This window comes from Peromyscus leucopus, chromosome 2 (genome assembly GCF_004664715.2).
Source record: "Peromyscus leucopus breed LL Stock chromosome 2, UCI_PerLeu_2.1, whole genome shotgun sequence".
Lineage (NCBI taxonomy): Eukaryota > Metazoa > Chordata > Mammalia > Rodentia > Cricetidae > Peromyscus > Peromyscus leucopus.
Window position 1 is genome coordinate 133,068,515 of NC_051064.1, and position 19,434 is coordinate 133,087,948.

The 19,434-nt window shown below is 44.7% G+C and overlaps 1 protein-coding gene across 1 annotated transcript in view; it reads right to left on the reverse strand.

Moving 5' to 3' along the window:
* Positions 1–19,434, reverse strand: part of Phactr4 (phosphatase and actin regulator 4) — an 85,600-nt gene that overhangs the window by 10,958 nt on the left and 55,208 nt on the right. The window contains 7 exon segments of the mRNA XM_028888122.2: positions 1,338–1,393; positions 6,358–6,511; positions 8,743–8,930; positions 9,726–10,320; positions 16,846–17,196; positions 17,199–17,225; positions 18,838–19,002. Coding sequence (XP_028743955.1) covers positions 1,338–1,393; positions 6,358–6,511; positions 8,743–8,930; positions 9,726–10,320; positions 16,846–17,196; positions 17,199–17,225; positions 18,838–19,002 — 1,536 coding nt within the window.

The window sequence follows — 19,434 nt, forward strand, 5'->3', positions numbered from 1 at the left end:
TGTGACTCTGGCTCTAGGGAGGTCTGATGCCTCTGGCCTCAGTGGACACCTGCACTCAAGTGCATGCACACACATATATGCAATTAAAAATAGTAATAAATCTTTTTTTAAAAAAGAAAAGAAAAAATTTCCAGAGTCATCCTAAGAATAGTTAATTGATAATGCACCCCATCAAGGGTGGTTTCTACAAAGCTTCTCAATTCTAAACTCACTGAGTGACTAAACTGTGAATATAGATCCAAATAGCACTGAGAAAACAGGTGAGGGAATGATCAGACGGCATGCTGAAGCAGCTTCCGGAGACCCTGCCACTCCTCTGCTGAAATAGGAGTGCTTTCCTTCACCCCACCCCTTCTTGCTCCAGAGAATCGAATGTGTCTCTCTACTCTCACAGACACTCCCATCCCTCTTCAATGCACCCTGTCCTCCTTTGTGTCTCTCTCCTCTTCACCCCGTACCCTCCACATATATGTCCACAGGGATGAAATAGATAAGAGCTGTTGAGAAGAGATCACTCTCCGAGGGGCAAACAGGACTGCAGGCACAGCCAGAGGATGGGGTTCGAGAGACCCAAGGACACAGGTATCCCAGGACATGGCTGGTCCTTGTCCTAGGGGCTCAGCTCAGGGTCTTCACTGCGGTGGGTACTTCTAAGGAACAAGGACACAGAAGGCCTTCGGGGAAGGGTGTGCTGAGAGCTTAGGGTGGGAAGACAGAAGGGAGCCCTGGAGTGGAAGCACCTGGCTGGACTATTTCTGGTGATTTGACCTGGGATGGATACAAGCAGGGACAAGATGGGAGTGGGAGGTGGGACTGCCATCTGTCCTCAGGAGCTCCAGACCCAGGAGAGGAAGGGGAGGAGCGCCACAGCACAGGTTCTAACTCAAAACTTAAGACTAAAGTCAGTCTGAGATGAGAACATTGTTCAAACTATACACACAGACAGGAAGTTAGATACGCTCTCCTATTTGGTTGCTGCAGAAATACAAGTCAAGAGATAAATGCAGAATGAAAACCATGGATCAGGGGATTGTTTTGGGCCCTATCCTTAGAATCCACCAGGAACAGATATGTCCTGTACATCAGCTCAGCCATTACCTTAGCTCCCTGAACAAAGAATGCATAGGCCAAGCCTGCACACACAGTCACATTATCACAAATGCCAACATAGACCCAGGATGCTATGAAAACATTCGAAAAAAATTTCTGGCGTATTATTGTACACTGAACAATACCATGGAGACATCTTTCTAGGAAGCTGGGCTTCCAGAGCAGGCACTAATAACTCTCCGTGGCCCTTTAGCAAACACTCCTGGCCTTATGCACATTGCACTCACGCTGCAGTATATTCCGTTGCTCCAGTTCTTCTGCTGTCGGTCTTTGGCTCAGTCGCCTACAACAGAGAGACACAGGGTACTTAACTGTCTGTGGCAAAGCTCCAATCACTGTTTCTAAGGATTTGGGGGGTTTCTTGGGCCAAGATTTATATTGACCTATAACAAAGAAATCAGTAAAATCTCTAACATATACTCCAGTAGCTTATTTGCTTATCATGAAGCAATTCGACATGGAGAGTGCTACTATATACACTGCTGTACACACACTGCTGTCACACCCCCCCCCCCCCCCCCCCCCCCCCCCCCCCCCCCCCCCCCCCCCCCCCCCCCCCCCCCCCCCCCCCCCCCCCCCCCCCCCCCCTGCACACACCGCACATCTCGCACACACTGCTGTACACACACTGCTGTACACACACTGCTGTACACACACTGCTGTACACACACTGCTGTACACACACTACTGTGCTGACCGTGGTGGCTCACACCTGGGAGGCCAGTACCTGAGGGTAGATGCCCAGGGGGAACTAGATCTGCCTCAAGACAGAAAGGTGGGCAAGTGTGGAGGGGCCTGGCAGTTAGAAACACTGCTTGTTCTACCAGAGAACCTGGGTTTGGTTCCAAGCACTGACGTGGCAGCTCAAAACTGACCGGAACCCCAGTTCCAGGGGATCTGATGCTGTCTTCTGAATTTCTTGGGCATTGTACACATGTGCTTACATACAGCCAAAATACTCATACACATTTTTAAAATAGGAAAAAGAACTTTAAAACAAACAAACAAAAAGAATCCTTGCTAGGCATGATGGTCTTTAATCCCAGCACTCAAGGAGGCAGAGGCAATCGGATCTCTGTGATTTCGAGGCCAGCCTGGTCTACAGAGTGAGTTCCAGGATGGCAAGGGCAAAAACAAAAAAATTCTGCCTCAAAAAACAAACAAACAGGGGGGCTAAGATAGAAGAGGATCTCTGGGTTCGAGGCACTGGCTACAATGATTCAAAAAAAAAAAAAAAAAAAAAAAAAAAAAAAAAAAAAACAAACAAACAGGGGCTGTAGAGATGGCTCAGAGGTTAAGAGCACTGACTGCTCTTCCATAGATCCCGAGTTCAATTCCCAGCAACCACATGGTGGCTCACAACCATCTATAAAGAGATCTGGTGCCCTCTTCTGGTGTGCAGACATACATACAAACAGAACACTGTATACATAATAAATAAATAAATCTTTAAACAAACAAACAAAGGTGTTCATTATCCCTATGTGTGAACTGATGTCTCTGGTGGTTCTGGTTTCTGTCTCTCTGATTATTAGTGATGTCGAACATATTTTGTTTTGAGACAGGGTCTCACTGTATACCTGACTGTCCTAGAACTTACTATGTAGAGCAGGCTAGCCTCAAACTCAAAGATCTATTTGTCTCTGCCTCCCAGTAATGGGATTAAAGGTGCACACCACATCTGGCCATGCTGAATGTTTTTAAAATATACCTGATTGCCGAGTGGTGGTACATGCCTTTAATCCCAGCATTGGGAGGCAGAGCCAGGCGAATCTCTGTGAGTTTGAGGCCAGCCTAGTCTACAGAGCGAGCTCCAGGACAGGCACCAAAGCTACACAGAGAAACCTTGTCTCAAAAAAAAAAAAAGAAAAAAAAAGAAAAGAAAAAAGCATACACACACACACACACACACACACACACACACACACACACACATACCTGATGGACATATATATATATATGTGTTATTTTATTTTTTGGAAACAGGGTTTCTCACTGTACATCAGTGTGGTCTGAAACTTGTGGCAACCATCTTGCCTCAGCCTCCCGAATGCTGGGATCCCATGCGTGCATTACCCCATCTGGCTGCAACACCGGGGGAAAGGCAAAGATGGCACTGTCCTCTCCATGGACAGATGCAGGAGGGGCAGCTGCTGACGAGGAAAGGCAGGCCACACCGTGACCACGAACAGACTGACTAGTCTACATAATTTCCTGACAGAGTGGAGGCAGAGGGCGGGAGGAAGGCGCTGCACTACTGAGCAGTCACTAAGACCTCGAGTCCCAGCACACAGGAGGCTGAGGCAGGAAGGCTGCCATAGGTGCAAGGCCAGTTTAGGCCACAGCATGAAACTTTCACAAAACAACCACAAAAGAATTTACACTATAATCCCCAAACCTTTGCAGTGACAACCTGGGTGGACACTAACAGAGTCCTGGCTTTCAGAGTGGCCCCAGGACCAGCAGTACGAACAGGACACACAAACCAGGCCCCACCCTGGAGCAAAAACTCCGGGTGGAACTTGACAGTTTGCTTTTTAAACAAGCCTGCCAGGTAAGTTAAGCCTGCCAAATGAATGCTTAAGTGTGAGAACCACTGACTAGAATTAATTAGAAGAATGAAAAATCAGGGGTACACCAACTACCAAGGTTATGACTCAATTAATTGTATCAGTTCAGTGGAGTAGCATACAGTGATCATTAGTAATAAGAACAAAGACTATATATTTGGTTGCTGGTGGTGGTATGAGTCTTAAATCTTAGCACTCAGGGAAGCAGAGGCAAGTGGACCCTTGAAAGTTTGAGACCAGCCTGGTCTACATAGTTCCAGGAGAGCCAGGGCTACATAGTAAGACCTTTTCTCAAAATAAATAAAAGGCTATATGGTAACAGGAAAATTGTTAAGATTTAAAAAAAAAAAATGTTGGTCAAGAGGTGGTAGCACATGTGTTTAATCCCAGCACTGGGGAGGCAGAGGCAGGCGGATCTCTGTGAGTTCGAGGCCAGCCTGGTCTACAGAGCGACATCCAGGACAGGATCCAAAGCTACACTGAGAAACTCTGTCTTGAAAAAACAAAACAAAACAAAAAAGATGATGAGGGCCTAGAGAGATGACTCAGTGGTTAAAAGCACATACTACTCTTCTAGGGGACCCAAGTTGGATTCTCAAAACACACATAAAGTAGCTCACAACTGTCTGTAACTCTAGTTCCAGGAGATCTACACTCCGCTAGTCCATGAGGGCACTTCACTCATGCATGCACATGCATGTATACAAACAAACATGCACACACAATTATTAAACCTTTAGAATAAAGTGGCTAAGAACAATTTTCAGATTAAAGCACACTGAAGAGACAGGGAAACTAGATATCACACATTACCTCAGACTGGAAATTAGACTTGGGAGTATAAAACCCTACTATTAAAATTATTATGGGTTAGCTGGGCAGTGGGGGCGCACACCTTTAATCCCAGGACTCTGAGGCAGAGGCAGGCGGATCTCTGAGTTTAGGCCAGCCTGGTCTACAGAGTGAGATCGAGGGCTACACAGAGAAACACTGTTTCGAAAAACAAAACAAAACAAAAACCAATGGGATAAAGTTGTACACCAATAATTCTAACACTTGGGAGGTGGAGGCAGGAGATGAGGACTTCAAAGCCATCCTCAGGTACATGAATTTGAGACTAGCTTGGACTACATGAGACCCTGCTTCAAAAATAAAGAAATACATATAAATAAGTACAAATGAGTATGGATAGTATACTAGATAAAAATACTACACTGAATACTAGTTTTGTTGAAAAACTGGTAGTATGCTGTGGGGATAAGAGAATGTCCTTCACAGAAGACTGTGCTGAAGTACTTAGAAGTAGAGTCACCTGGTATGGTGGTGCACACCTTTAACTCCAGTACTCAGCAGAGGCAGGGGGATCTCTGTGAGTTCAAGACTAGTCAAAGCTATATCATGAGATCTTGTCTTAAAAAACAAAAATCAACTGCATGTGTTAGTGTGCATATACCTGTAATCCTAGCACTTGATTGAGTTAGGAGGATTCTGAAGTTCAAGGACAGCCGGGGTTACCTAGAGAATTTGAGATCAGCCTGAGATACAATGAGAGAACAAAGATCATGAATATTTGAGTCTCATTATATGGCCCAGGTTAGCTTGGAACCAGAAATATTCTAGCTTCAATCTCCCAAGTGCTGAAATTACATGTGAGAGACATCACATCCAGCTTACACTGTATTCTGAAAGGGTCCAGAAAAAACAGTATGTGCATACTGGCAGTGTACATAATAATCATTAACACAAACAAGCACACATGAATACATATAGGTAAAGGGTATTTTCTCACAATTCTTCTTGTTTGAAATGGGTATCTCCCCTCTAAAGTAAATGATACATAGTATGAGATAAAGGCTTCAGCACCTCAATGCCAGAGTAGACAAAAGGGCAGCCTTGTTTCTTTTCTTTTTTTTTAAATTTATTTATTTATTGTGCATTGTTGTTTGCCTGTGTGAGGGTCCCCTGGAACCGGAGTTATAGTTGTGAGCTGCCATGTGGGTGCTGGGAATTGAACCTGGGTCCTCTGGAAGAGCAGTCAGTGCTCTTAACCACTAGGCCATCTCTTCAGCCCTGCCAGTCTTGTTTCTAGATGCAGCATACACGGACTATGTACAAGGAAAGCTAGCTGTCTATGATAGGTAAGAGGGCTGGACCTTAGTTAATGGACACTCTCGGTTAACTTTTCTTGTAGGGAGAAGGCCGAGAGCTTTTCTACCTGTTATCCCTTTTAGAGGGGGAGAAGTAGCTGTGCCATGCAAACACCTATCTATACACAAATATGCTCGTTACATAAACAAGAGGCTGGCCTGCATTTCACTTCCCTCCTTGATTCCAGCTGACTTGAAAAATATACTAACTTTTTGAAAAGAAATAGCTACATGGTACTTATTTATTAAAAAAAAAATACAGGTGTGATGAGTTAGGTTGGCATTTCATGGTTCAGCAAGAGGATAAAGTCACACAGGAATCTGCGTGTCCTGGGAACCAGCCTGACTTCTTTAGCAACCTTTGCAAAACCTTCAGTCTTATGTGATGATGGCTCAAAGCTCCCAGTGCCATCTCTGACATTCCCGACCTCCTAAAGCTTAGAGAAACTCCACCTGTCTAACATACATTGTTAGAATTATTCCTTTAAAAGACAGATGAGTGCTTTACAAACCCAAATGCAAAGGCCTACCGGATCAGCGTGTTCCCAATCTGGTGCCGGATTTCATTCCACTCCTCCTTGCTTTTACGAGGCCAAGAATTCAGGTTCAACTCTGGTTCACTGGGTCTGCTGCTTAGCTTCATTGCCAATGTGTCTTTCCTCTTCACTTTGTTGGCCAGAGCACCTTTACACAGGGAAAAAATGTTGAAACACAAAGGCACAGCTCATGTGAGCCAGGCAAGAGCGTGAGAATACAACTCCCAGCTGCCCAGTTGGCTTCAAATGATCCAGCCAAACACAGAGGAAGGAACAACATAAGACATTTAAAGATACTTTCAGCAAAATGGAATGAGACAGATAAAGAATACCTTCTCGGGGCTGGAGAGATGGCTCAGCGGTTAAGAGCACTGACTGCTCTTCCAGAGGACCCAGGTTCAATTCCCAGTACCCACATGGCAGCTCACAACTGTCTGTAACTCCAAGATCTGACACATTCACATAGATAAACATGCAGGCAAAAGCACCAATTCAAATAAAATTAAAAATAAATTATTTAAAAAAAAAAAGAATACCTTCTCTCTTCCATCAGCCCTCTACACCTTCCTCATTTAGTGAGAGTTTATTTTTTTACTTTATGTGCACATTTGTCTGTATGAGGGTACTGGATCCCGTGGAACTGGAGTCACAGACAGTTGTGAGCTGCCAGGTGGGCACTTGGAATTGAACCCAGGTCCTCCGGAAGGGCAGCCAGTGCTCTTAATCACTGAGCGATCTCTCCAGCACCCTTATTATTTTATTTTGTTTTTTAAGAAAGGGTTTCTTTGTGTAATAGTACTGGCTGTCTAGAACTCTCTCTGTAAACCAGGCTGGCCTTGAACTCACAGAGATCTGCCTGCCTCTGCCTCTGTATACTGGGATTAAAGGCGTGCGCCACCACTGCCCCAAAAGTGAAAGTTTCTAAAAATGTAATTGTCTGTTCTGGGGCAGTCGTCTGATTTAAAACATGAAAGCTCTTATATTAACAGACCTCTAATCTGTTCAACATTGTTCTGAGAGAGAGTCTTACTATGTTGTCAGCTGCTCCCAAACTCCCAAGTTCAGCTGATCCTCCCCCCCCCCTTAGTAGCTGGACTAGAGTCATCTGTAAGTCTCCTCCCAGGCTTGCTTGCTTTGTTGTTTCATGTAGCTAACACTCCCACACTCCCACACTACACCTCCTCCCTCCCTCCCTCCCTCCCTCCATCTCTCCAGTCCCATTTTTGTTTTTTGAGCTAATTGGCAGCTTAGGCTATATTCCAACTAATGTAATATTCCTGCCTTAGCCTCTTTTTTTTTTTTTTTGTTTTTTCGAGACAGGGTTTCTCTGTGTAGCTTTGCCCTTTTCCTGGAACTCACTTGGTAGCCCAGGCTGGCCTCGAACTCACAGAGATCCACCTGGCTCTGCCTCCCGAGTGCTGGGATTAAAGGCGTGCGCCACCACCGCCCGGCCACTGCCTTAGCCTCTTAAATGCTATGGTTATAAGTGTGAGTCACCACACCCAAGAAAACACACTTTTTAGTTTGGGTTCTCAAGAAGTTGATTATATTAAAGAAAAATCATTATTTATCTCTTTCATTAAGTCTTTCTTTCTTTTTTTTTTTTTTTTTTTGGTTTTTTTCAAGACAGGGTTTCTCTGTGTAGCTTTGCGCCTTTCCTGGAACTTGCTTTGTAGACCAGGCTGGTCTCGAACTTACAGAGATCCGCCTGCCTCTGCCTCCCGAGTGTTCGGATTAAAGGCGTGTGCCACCACTGCCCGGCTGCAGTGTCCATTCTTAAATGCTGAGCCAGTTCTCTAGTATCTCACCTAACTTTTCTGTATAATTCTTAAGTACCAGCTTTTCTCTATAATTCGTAAGTCTCTATCTTCAAGGTGAATAATGGTTTTGGTTTTTTATTTTCTATTTTTGAATTGGGGAATGAATCCAGGCTCTGTACTTAACTTAGCACAGGCTCTACCACTGAACTATACCTCTGGTCTCTGGGTGACAAACAAAGCATCTGAATGATGATGGCACACACCTTTAGTCCTAGCACTAAGGATGCAGAGGCAGGTAGATGTGAGTTCAAAGCCACCCTGGTCTACACAGTGAGTTCCAGGCTAACCAGGGCTACACAGTTACTTTGTCTGAAAAATAAACAAAAAATAAATCCCAATGATTTTGTCAATGTGGCTCCCTCTCAAGGCTTCCCCCAGCAGAGACATGGTAAAGGGTGTGGGGAGGGATCTTCACACCGGTTTCCAGAAGCCAGAGGACTCCATGGAACAGGAAGCTATTTCCACTCTTGGGTCTTCCTGGCAGACGTGGTGCCCAGTTTTCAGCGCGCGCGTACACGCACGCCCCTCCCACCCCCCTCCCCCGCCCTCCCTTTCTTACTCTGGTGGCTTTCGTCTTCCTCATCTTCATCTTCTTCGTCTCGATACTGAATGGGACCCTCCGAATCCGAGTCGCTCTCCTTTTCTTCCTCTTGCAGACACTGTGGCAGTTTAGGAGTGACTGAGGTAGATGTCATGTCTTCAACAAACGCCAGTGGGCAGGTCTGCTCCTCTTCTTCATCGTCTGGACTAACAAATGAACATAAGTATATGGTTTTGGTTTTTTTTTTTTTTTTTTTTTCAGAAACAATGAGGCTTTTCAAAAGGATTGAAACACACAAGAAGTCCATTAGTGGAAAGATGCATAATCCCTGTCTTAACCATTAACATTCTTCCCAGAAGCCTTTTAAGATTCATGAATCCATGCACCAAAACTGCACAGAGAAACCCTGTCTCAAAAAACCAAAAAAAACCAAAAAAAAAAAAAAAAAAAAAAATCACAGTTTGCCTCATTTCTTTCACAGAAGCCTTTGGAGTGGACACTACCCCCATTTAGAGATGAGCTATTAAAAGAACAGAGAGGCTGAGTGACATGCCAGGAGTTGGAGAGATGTGATAATCCAGGGCATGTAATACATGTGTGTCATGTAAAACTTGTAGTATTAATGCTCATATCTACAAAAGGTAATTTTGGTGACAACACAGAAATCACCATAAAAATCCATTAAAAACCCCACAAGTCGCCGGGCGGTGGTGGCGCATGCCTTTAATCCCAGCACTCTGGAGGCAGAGGCAGGTGGATCTCTGTGAGTTCGAGGCCAGCCTGGTCTCCAAAGTGAGCTCCAGGAAAGGCGCAAAACTGCACAGAAAAACCCTGTCTCGAAAAACCAAAAAAAAACAAAAAACAAAAAAAACCCACAAGTTTAGAGAACTCAGCAGGGTAAAAGGCCCTGTTTCTAGACTGACTCTCTGGGCAGAGCACTCCTTGAACTTTAATGTACCCGCACTTTCGGAGGGTGTTCCACTACGCACAGAGACACTCACACTTTGAGCATTTCAATCGTGATGGGAAGTGAGCGGGTCCGACCCAGGGTCCCACTGTCCTCAGAGAAGCTGTCACTGCTCTCAAACAGCTGGGAGTGAGCTCTGTGAGCGCCTTCCAAGGGAGGAGTCACAGGAAGGGGGCTAGTCAGGGCCTGCTGAATTCGGATATGCAGCGGGAGTGGGGGCAGCCTGGAGGGTATGTGGGGCTCCCCGAAGCTCTGGTCCTGTATCTTCTTGGGGACTTCCTTTTTCTGATCTTCCTGCTGGGATATGTCCTGGGATAGATCTAAGGGAGGGGAAAACTCAACTTCTGACACAACGTGAAAAGTCTTAGCAGGGAATGGTGGGGACCGTGGGGGCTCTGGAGGTATGTGGGTAGGCAGTGGGGGTGATGGGGAGGAAGGCGGGATTATCATCGGTGGATCCGAACACACAGTGACAGTTTTTTCTCTTTGATCACTTGCTGTTTTTGTTGTGGGTGAAGCAGCAGGCTCTGAGGTGGGTCCTGAGGTTGATGGAATGCCTCTCTTGGGTGGTAAGGGTGGGGATGGTTTCGGTAACAGTGTACCACTGCTTATTGCTTGGGATAGTTCAGCTGGAAAGAAGACAGCAACACTTTGTTAACATGCTTTACAATGCACTGAAGACCTAGGTCAGAACTAACCTTTTAGGCAATTATATCATTTCATGGCTTTGCAATTCCTCAAACAAAATTGGTATTTATTCAGGTAGAGGATCTAATGAGTAGAGCTGTAAGAATGTTAATCTGATGATTAACATTTAATTACTATGAGGATAGATATGGCAACTCTATGAGCTGATGGATAAACAGAATTGATCCTGAAAAAAAAAAAAAGAAAAAAAAAAAAAAAACTTACCAAAAAGTTGTTTGTAATTGAGCAGTGGTGGAGAACGCCTTTTACCCCAGTGCTCAGGAGGCAGAGGTAGGTGGATCTCTGAGTGCAAGGCTAGCCTGGTCTATAGAGGTCTACATGTATGTCTGTGTACCACATATGTACTGGGATTAGTGCCTCTACAGTCCAGAAAAAGGGCCCTGGACCTCCTGGCGGCGGAGTTACAGTGGTCGTGAGCTGCCGTGGGTGCTGGGAGCCAAACCGAGGTTCTAGAGGAGCAGCCAGTGCTCTTGACTGTGTTGTCTGCCCAACACAGTCCCAGCACTCAGGAAGAGCAGCACAAGGTCTCTGCACACCTAGCTCCAGGCCTGCCAGGGCTCTACAGCAGGACTCGGTCTCATCTGGGTCGTTGGGGCTGTGGGGGTAGAACACCACTAGCCAATAAAATTCAGTCTTAAGAATCCAACCAACCTGGGTGGGCAAGATGGCTCAGTGGGTAAAGGCACATACCTCCAAGCATGATGACCTGAGTTTGATCCGTAACTCATAGAGGAAGGTAGAAGCAATTCCTGAAAGCCGTCTTCTGACCTCTACAGTGCACTGTGGTATGTGTGTATCAGCACTCACAACACCACACACACATACACAATAATATTAATTAATTAAAACCAAAAGCACCCCAAGCTCTTGGCCATTCTTACCATACCCTCAGCCTTGTATTATATATTGTTCAATAAAATTCAATAAAGCTATTTAATACATCTTATTATGGCAAATGCAAAGCCCTTCAAAGAAACTAAAGTTTTTTTTCTTTCTTTTTTTTAAAATGTCTTTTAAAAAGCTTTTTTAAATTGCTGGGTGGCGGCGGCGGCGGCGGCGGCGGCGGCAGCGCACACCTTTAATCCCAGCACTTAGAGGCAGAGGCAGGTGGATCTCTGAGTTTGAAGCTAGTTCGTTCTACAGAGCTTGTTCTAGGACAGCCAACCTAGGCTACCAAAGAAACCTTGCTTTGAAAAAAAAAACAAAAAAACAACTCGGGGGTAATTGGTTCTTCTTTTCCACCAAGTAAGTCATGAGGATCAAACTGAGGTTGTCAAGCTTGGTGGCCTTAAGTACCTTTCTCACTGAGCCATCTCACAGAACTATCTTTATGTCTGAAGTCTCCAGTACCCCTGAGTGACAAGGGAAAACAAGTATCTTTTTTTTCTCTTTTCCTCCAAAACAAAACTGAAGCCAGTCACTAGGTAACTTGCCCAAGGTCATTCCACAAACAAACATGACCTGGTAACATTAGACCGTTACTCCATCCTCCGCTCCCCATGGCCCTTTGTTAGTCTGCATGCCTCTTCCGGCCCCTCACTAAGTCCATGTTCCCTGTGCATTACACTCTGGGTTTGCTGTCAGGTTGACAACTCTGGCCTCCATCAGCAGCATGTTCACAAGCACACACACACACACACACAGTGTGCCCTCGATACAAGCTTATGAGACGCTCTTACTCTATATCATGACAGCATATATCCCTACTGATCTTCCCAGAGCCCACATGACTCAGGCATTAATCTATGTAAGAAGTGGGCCATCACATCATACAGAAGCTAACCTGTGAACCAATTAAAGAGGCGTTCTTTTGATGAGCAACCTCTAATCATCTATCTGAATCTTTTATTTCAGTCTATCCAATGTTCTCAAGGAATCTATAAATTTCTTCAAATAAAATGTCATTTTCCCCTAATCTCATTCCACGAATACACTCAGAGTAAAGACTGAGCTAGTCCAGGACTGTCATATCACTTATTATAACTGACACATAATGTGAGTGTCTAGTCTCAGATATGAGAGGAGGATGAGGAGTTCAAGATCATCCTTGGCTACATAGTGATTTCAAGGACTGGATTACAGATGAGACCTTGCCAGAAAAATAAAAATAAAAACAAGAAACAAACAAGAAACCGCACCTCAAACAAATAAAAAGGACAATCTAGAAAACCCCTGTACATGATACACAAAGATAAGAATAGCAGTTAGCTATTCCATCTACAATAAAACTGGCCTCTAACAAGATTTTTTTTTTTTTTTTTTTTTTGAGATAGAGTTTCTCTGGGTAGCCCTGACTGTGTAAGAACTCACTCTGTAGACCAGGCTGGCCTCAAACTCACAGAGATCTGCCTGCTTCTGTCTCCTGAGTGCCAGAATTAAAGGTGTGTACCTTCACAATAAGACCATATTTGAGCATTTTAATTTTGTTTTTGTTTTTCGAGACATGATTTCTCTGTGTAACAACAGCTCTGGCTGTCCTGAACTTGCTCTGTAGACCAGACTAGCTTAGAACTCACAGAGACCTGCTTCCCAAGAGCTGGGATTAAAGGCGTGCCCTCCACCACACTGGTGAGAATTTTAATTTTTTTTTTTTTTTTTTTTTTTTTGTTTTTTCGAGACAGGTTTCTTTGTTAGCTTTAGCTTTCCTGGAACTCACTTGGTAGACCAGGCTGGCCTCGAACTCACAGAGATCCGCCTGCCTCTGCCTCCCGAGTGAGTGCTGGGATTAAAGGCGTGCGCCACCACGCCCGGCTATTTTTTTTTTTTTTTTTTGAGCATTTTAATTTTTAATTGATGAAATAAATAGCTTAAATTTTTTTGAGACAGGGTCTCACTATGTAGCCTGTAGGTTGGCCTGGAACTCATCAACCTGGCTTTAATCTTGTTTTTTAAGATAGTCTCACTGAGACCCAAGGCTTGCCAATTAGACTAGACTGACTGGCCTGTGATCCCAAGAATCCACCTGCCTGTGAGTATTCTGAACCGCCTCTTGGGGACCAGCCCAGCGTCATAACATCATCAAGTCCCCTTTAAGAAAAAACTCCTCCCCACTCTCCCTCTCCCCTCCCTCCCCTCCTCTCCCTCCCTCCCTCCTCCCCCACCTCTCAATGTAGTGAGCTTATACCTTCCTTCCTCCCTCCCTCTCTCCCTCCCCTTCCCTCTCTCTCCTCTCTCCCTTTAATAATAAAACTCGCCATGTGGATGTCACGTCTGCATGGTATGAGTAACTTTCCACCGCTTCACCCTGCAGCCCCACACCGCATATTCATGGCATGTCCCACCGTGCCACGCACCTTGGCCCAACCGGCCAGGGCCTCATAACACTGCCTGTCTCCCTAGCACTCACAGGGCACCATCATACCAACTTTTTTTTAAGGTGAATTCTAGGGGTCAACACAGATCCTTATGCTTGCAAAGGCATGTATGTACTTTACAGACTGAGCTCTTTCCTGGGTCCTAAGAGATTTTTCTTTTTCTACTTTTAGAGCTTTATTCTATTTTTATATGTTTGTGTGTGGGGGTGCCCACAGAGGCCAGAAAAGGGCACTGGGTCCCCTGGAGCTAACACTACAGGACATCAGCCCCACTAGTTCTAAAAGAACCAGAAGTGTGCTTAACTGATGAGTCATCTCTCCAAAGATTCCCACCCCCGCAACCCAGCCTATCATTTCTAAGTAACAGCTGATACTAAGTAAACCATTTGTGATCATAATCTTTCTCTGACAGAAACGGTACTTTAGAATCAAAGCATTAGGAAGGTCACTAATTTTAGAATAAGGTCTAACTTTTAAATCCTATCTATTTAATCTTAATAAAAACTCTGACTTATCCATTTTTCTTCTGTGAGGACCTGTCATGGAATAATGTTCCTGTTTTAGGAATAAAAACCTGTCTTAGGTCACAAGGCCTGTTGCTCTGGGCTATCAATTCTTGAACTTACTATGAAGCCGAGGATGACCTTAAACTCATACCTCCCCAGTACTGAGATGATAGGTGGGGAGCACCACAGCCAGTTAGTTATTTTAGGTGTTACCAAAACTTAAGAAACAGCACCGTCCCCGAGTCGGAGCATATCAAATTGTTCCAGGACTAGCAGCATGAGTATCTTCTGTGAATCTATTCACAGACTCACAGGCCCTAGGCTGGGCTGACATCAGAGCCTCTGGGATCAGTGTTCCCTCATCCATGAGGACCTTCTAGGTGAACTCCATTAACAGCCTGAGAACCACACTGTCTAGATCAGAGGTGAGTTTCTGTCCCACATTAGTTACAACCTTGTGAGTCACAACATCTGCATTTCTAATTGCCTCTGCATATAACAGATACAATCATTCACTACAGCCCAAGGTGGTTTTGAAAGTCCATGTGAACGCTCCTCAGGTTCCTCAGAGCTAAGTCAGGACAACATCATCACTAAGGTGTCACTATTGTGATGATCCTGTTCCTATGGTGCTACTCCAACCTGTCTGTCCAACGCTACTCTGGAAGCCTGATAAGGTTCTGGTCACTCCACCCAGCTGAGTGACATTAAGAGTCTTAATGAGGATACTTTTTATTCATTAGCTGTGCAATCATTAGCAAGAACTTTAAGCCTAATACTGTTTTTCCTGAAAAATTACACTTTCATTAGCTCTGAAACACTTACAAGTAACAGCTTTCTCTTTTCCTTCCCTTTCTGGAAAATTCTTGTATGAAGTGCAATTATGATAGGAAAATAGATCTAAGCAAGTCTTTAGGAAATGCAAAGTAATTTACTAAGCCTATAAACATATACTGATACACTTCCCTGCTTTCATTTTGTAGTGGTCCCAACTAGGCTAGAACTATACACACACACACACACACACACACACACACACACACACGCACACCAGCCAGCTCTATCCCTATCCCTCACTGTTCTTTAACATTCTGAGACAGGATCTCACGAAGTTTAAGACTGACCATGTAGGCCTTGAATTTGCAATCCTGAGTAGCTGAAATCAATCATAGGCCTGTTCTAGCAGGCCTGGCTTCCTTTACCATCATTTTTTAAAAATCTATCTATCTATCTATCTATCTATCTATCTATCTATCTATCTATCTATCTATTTTTAAGACAGGATCTACAGACTCTGAGCTGGAACTTGCTATGCTGACCAGGGCAGTCTCAGCTTTGGCAAACTCTCCTGTCTCTATTTCCTGAGTGCTCAGTTTACAGCACGCCACCACACCTGGCAAGAGTAGCACTTTAACTCTCCCCGAGAGAAAACATGATGTTATCAGTACTACTTAAATGCCTCTGTAGTTCGCATGAAGATACTGTACTGGACACTGAATCACAAGGTAGGACACTGACAAAACTATCATTTTAGCTACTGGACTTATGTTTAGAGAAGGAACTGATAGTTTAAAGCAGATGAGACATTCACCTTGCCCCTTGTAAACCTTGCCATTACTCTTATTTCCTCAGTGAGACCAAAGGTCTCACCATTGATGGTCAATTGCCTTCAATATCCAGTCCATCAACTATAGGTAATGGATTTTTTTCTTACTGCTGTTTTTGTTTTTTTCAGAGAGAGAGGAGTTGAGACAGAGTTTCATGTAGCTCAGGCTGGCCTCAAACTCACATATCCAAAGATGATATCCTTGAGTCATGATTCTCCTGCCCCTACCACCTGACACATTCCCAAGTATCACCAATGCCTAGTTCTAGGGAATATTCTTTTTAAATTTTCAAAACTGTAATTATCAGCCAGGTGATGGTGACACATGTCGTTAATCCCAGCACTTGGGAGGCAGAGGCAGGTGGATCTTTGTGAGTTCAAGGCCAGCCTGGTCTACAGAGTGAGTTCCAGGACAGCCAGGGCTATACAGAGAAACCCTGTCCCTGTCTTGAAAAACTAAAATCAAGGGACTGGAGAGATGGCTCAGCGGTTAAGAGCATTGGCTGCTCTTCCAGAGGTCCTGAGTTCAATTCCCAGGAACCACATGGTGGCTCACAACCATCTGTAATGAGATCTGGCGCCATCTTCTGGCCTGCAGGCAGAACACTGAATACATAATAGATCTTAAAAAAAAAAAACCTAAAATCAAATAAATAAATAAGCAATGTTAAAGTTAGTTTTGTAATACTTATATAATAAAACATATTAATTTCCCCATATTTCAACTTAATTTTACTGACGTTTCTAATTCATGGCCATTTTTGTCTTGTTCTTTCTTTCTTTTTTTTGAGACCAAGCTGGCCTCAAACTCACAGAGATCCGCCTGTCTCTGCCTCCCAAGTGCTGGGATTAAACGAGTGCGCCACCACTCCCTGGCTCTAAAACTTTTTTCTATATTGAGAATATTCCAAGAGAAGAGTTAGAAAAGTCTTTCACAGACCCAATCAGTAATCTAGCAGTCATTCAATAAAATAACTACCCAAACCAAACCAAACACCCACCCCAAATCCAAGGACTCACCAATGACAGGGTTGCTGTTTCTGTGGGCTGGTTTAGGAGGGGGGATGGGGGGCTGCTTGGCAGGGGGGGCGGTAATGCTAGTGCTGGCCGTGGCGGCGGCAGCAGGAAGCAGCAGAGTCCTGGGGGCTGGGGCAGGGGCGACAGAGGGATGAGCAGTCCTTGTGGGGTTTGGGGCAGCAGTGGTGACAGCAGGTGTCATGGTGGTAGAGCCAGAAGTGGAGGAGACGGACCTCGAGGCACTGCCAAACACAGCCTCCTTTGCTTGCCCTTCGCTTGCTTCGTAAGAAGAGGACGAGAGTCTTCTTGGGGGGAGCAGAGGCTGCTTAGCTGCGTGCTCAGGAGCAGACTCTGTTCAGAGTTTGGCTGGCTTCCAGTGGAGCCTGTGCCATAAAAGAGGATTTCAAAAGGAAGAGACTGAAAGTGTGAACACATCTACAACCAACTTCATCAGTGAATTTACAAATTAGTTTACAGACCACTTTCCAGCTGCCTGTAGCATGTTTAGGGAGTGTCCAGAAGAGAGGCTCAGTAAGGGTAATGATGCTTCCTTCAAGAGCCTACTACCAAGGACACGTCAGGTAAGTGCCTGCCACACCAGCATGAGGACTGAGTTCAGATCTCTACTGTTGTGTGATGCTTTGATTGCACACTGAGATTGACAATAAAGTTTGTTTCGGATCGGAGGGCAGAGCTAGCTACTGGCTGACCAAAATTAACCATAGAGGTTTTGGAGGACTGAGGACAGACAGACACAGGAAGTAGTAGGGAGGGGTGGGAAGGAAGGAAAGAGATAGGAGGTCACTGGTCACTTCTCCACCGCACCGCTTCTCTGATCATTCAGGTTCTGACCCTGCTATTAGACTCCTGAGTTTTGACTGATAAAGAGTAATTAGATAAACGCGCCACTCCACATTCACATAAAAGCTAGGTTCTAACCCTAGAGCTGTGCTGGGGGTGGAGCAGAGACAAGATCACTGGAGCTTACTGGCCTTCCATTCTAGCTTAGCAGTGAGCTCTGGGTTCAGTAAGAAGTGCTGTCTCAAAATAAATAAATAAGATGGGCGGTGGTGGCACAGGCCTTTAATCCCAGAACTGAAGGAGTCAAGCAGATCTCTGAGTTTGAGGCTAGCCTGGTCTACAGAGCTAGATCCAGGACAGCCAAGACTACACAGAGAAACTGTCTTGAAAAACCAAAATTAAATTAAATTAAAAAAAATTAATTTTAAGTCAGGCGGTGGTGGCGCACGCCTTTAATCCCAGCACTTGGGAGGCAGAGGCAGGCGGATCTCTGTGAGTTCGAGGCCAGCCTGGTCTCCAAAGCGAGTTCTAGGAAAGGCACAAAGCTACACAGAGAAACCATGTCTCAAAAAACCAAAAAAATAAATAAATAAAAATAAAAAATAAATTTTAAACCCACCCCCCAAAAAAGGGAAAAAGTAAAAAGGTGGAGAACAAAAAGGAGACACCAGTGCTACTTCTAGCACCCACATGCATATGGACCTGTACCCATAAAAACACATACAAAATTCCTTGGGGAGAACACAAATGTGGAGCTTGACAAAATCCTACAGGAGAGCTAAGTGTGATGACTCCCATCTGAAACCCAGCATGTGGGAGGCTAAGTCAGGAAGACCACCATGAGATCAAGGCCAGCCTGAGCTTCAGAGTGAGACTCTGTGGCAAAGAATGAGGATGGAGAAGTGGGTGTGGTGTCCCATGACTTTAACCCCAGAATTCGGGAGGCAGAGGCAGGAAGATCTCTGAGTTTGAGGCCAGCCTGGTCTATACATAGAGACACTGTCTCCAAACAAACAAACAAACAAACAAAGAAAAAATAAAGAGGCAGAGAAAGAATCATAATTTAGTAACAAGCAGAGGAGACGCAGTTTCTCAAGAACACAAACCCTCCTCTCGGCCTCCACCTGACTTCTCTTGCAGCCCTGAGGAAAATGAGAACAGTCTGTGGCTTTCAAACTCAAACACCCATTTTACCGAGCCTCTTCTTTGGATCCTCTTCTGGGTTAAGATTCCTAAGACTGGATATTCTCACTGGCTCTTCTTCCACTAGGACTGGACTAGGAGACCGGGCACTCCCGATGGGGGTCGTGTGGCCATTCTTTAATGTGGCATGGCTCAGCTTTCCTGGCTCCTCACCACCTGCAAGAAGACAAAGAAAAGAGCTAAGTGACGGGCCTGGCAAGGCCAGATGGGAAGAGCTGGCGGTTTCTAACCTCTCTTACCGCCTTTTTTCTAATACATAGGCTTCTTATTGAAATCTGTGTTATCTGGAGCAGAAATAAGTAGTTCCTATTTCAAAAGGTAACTTATTATCTACTACATCAAGTAACGTGCTACATAAATAATCTATCATACATACATATGACAATGTTAAGGTGGGGGTAAAGCTCCATGGAATATTTGCCTAGCATATATAAGGCCCTGTGACCTACACCTAGCACTGAGGAGGAAAAGGACACTTGTGATAGAAAGGCTATAGTAAGAATGAAGATCAAAACTCCATTCTTCTGGGGTGGGAAAGGGTTTGGGGAAGCACCACAGAAAGCGGTAGGTTCTGAAAAAGGAACAGAA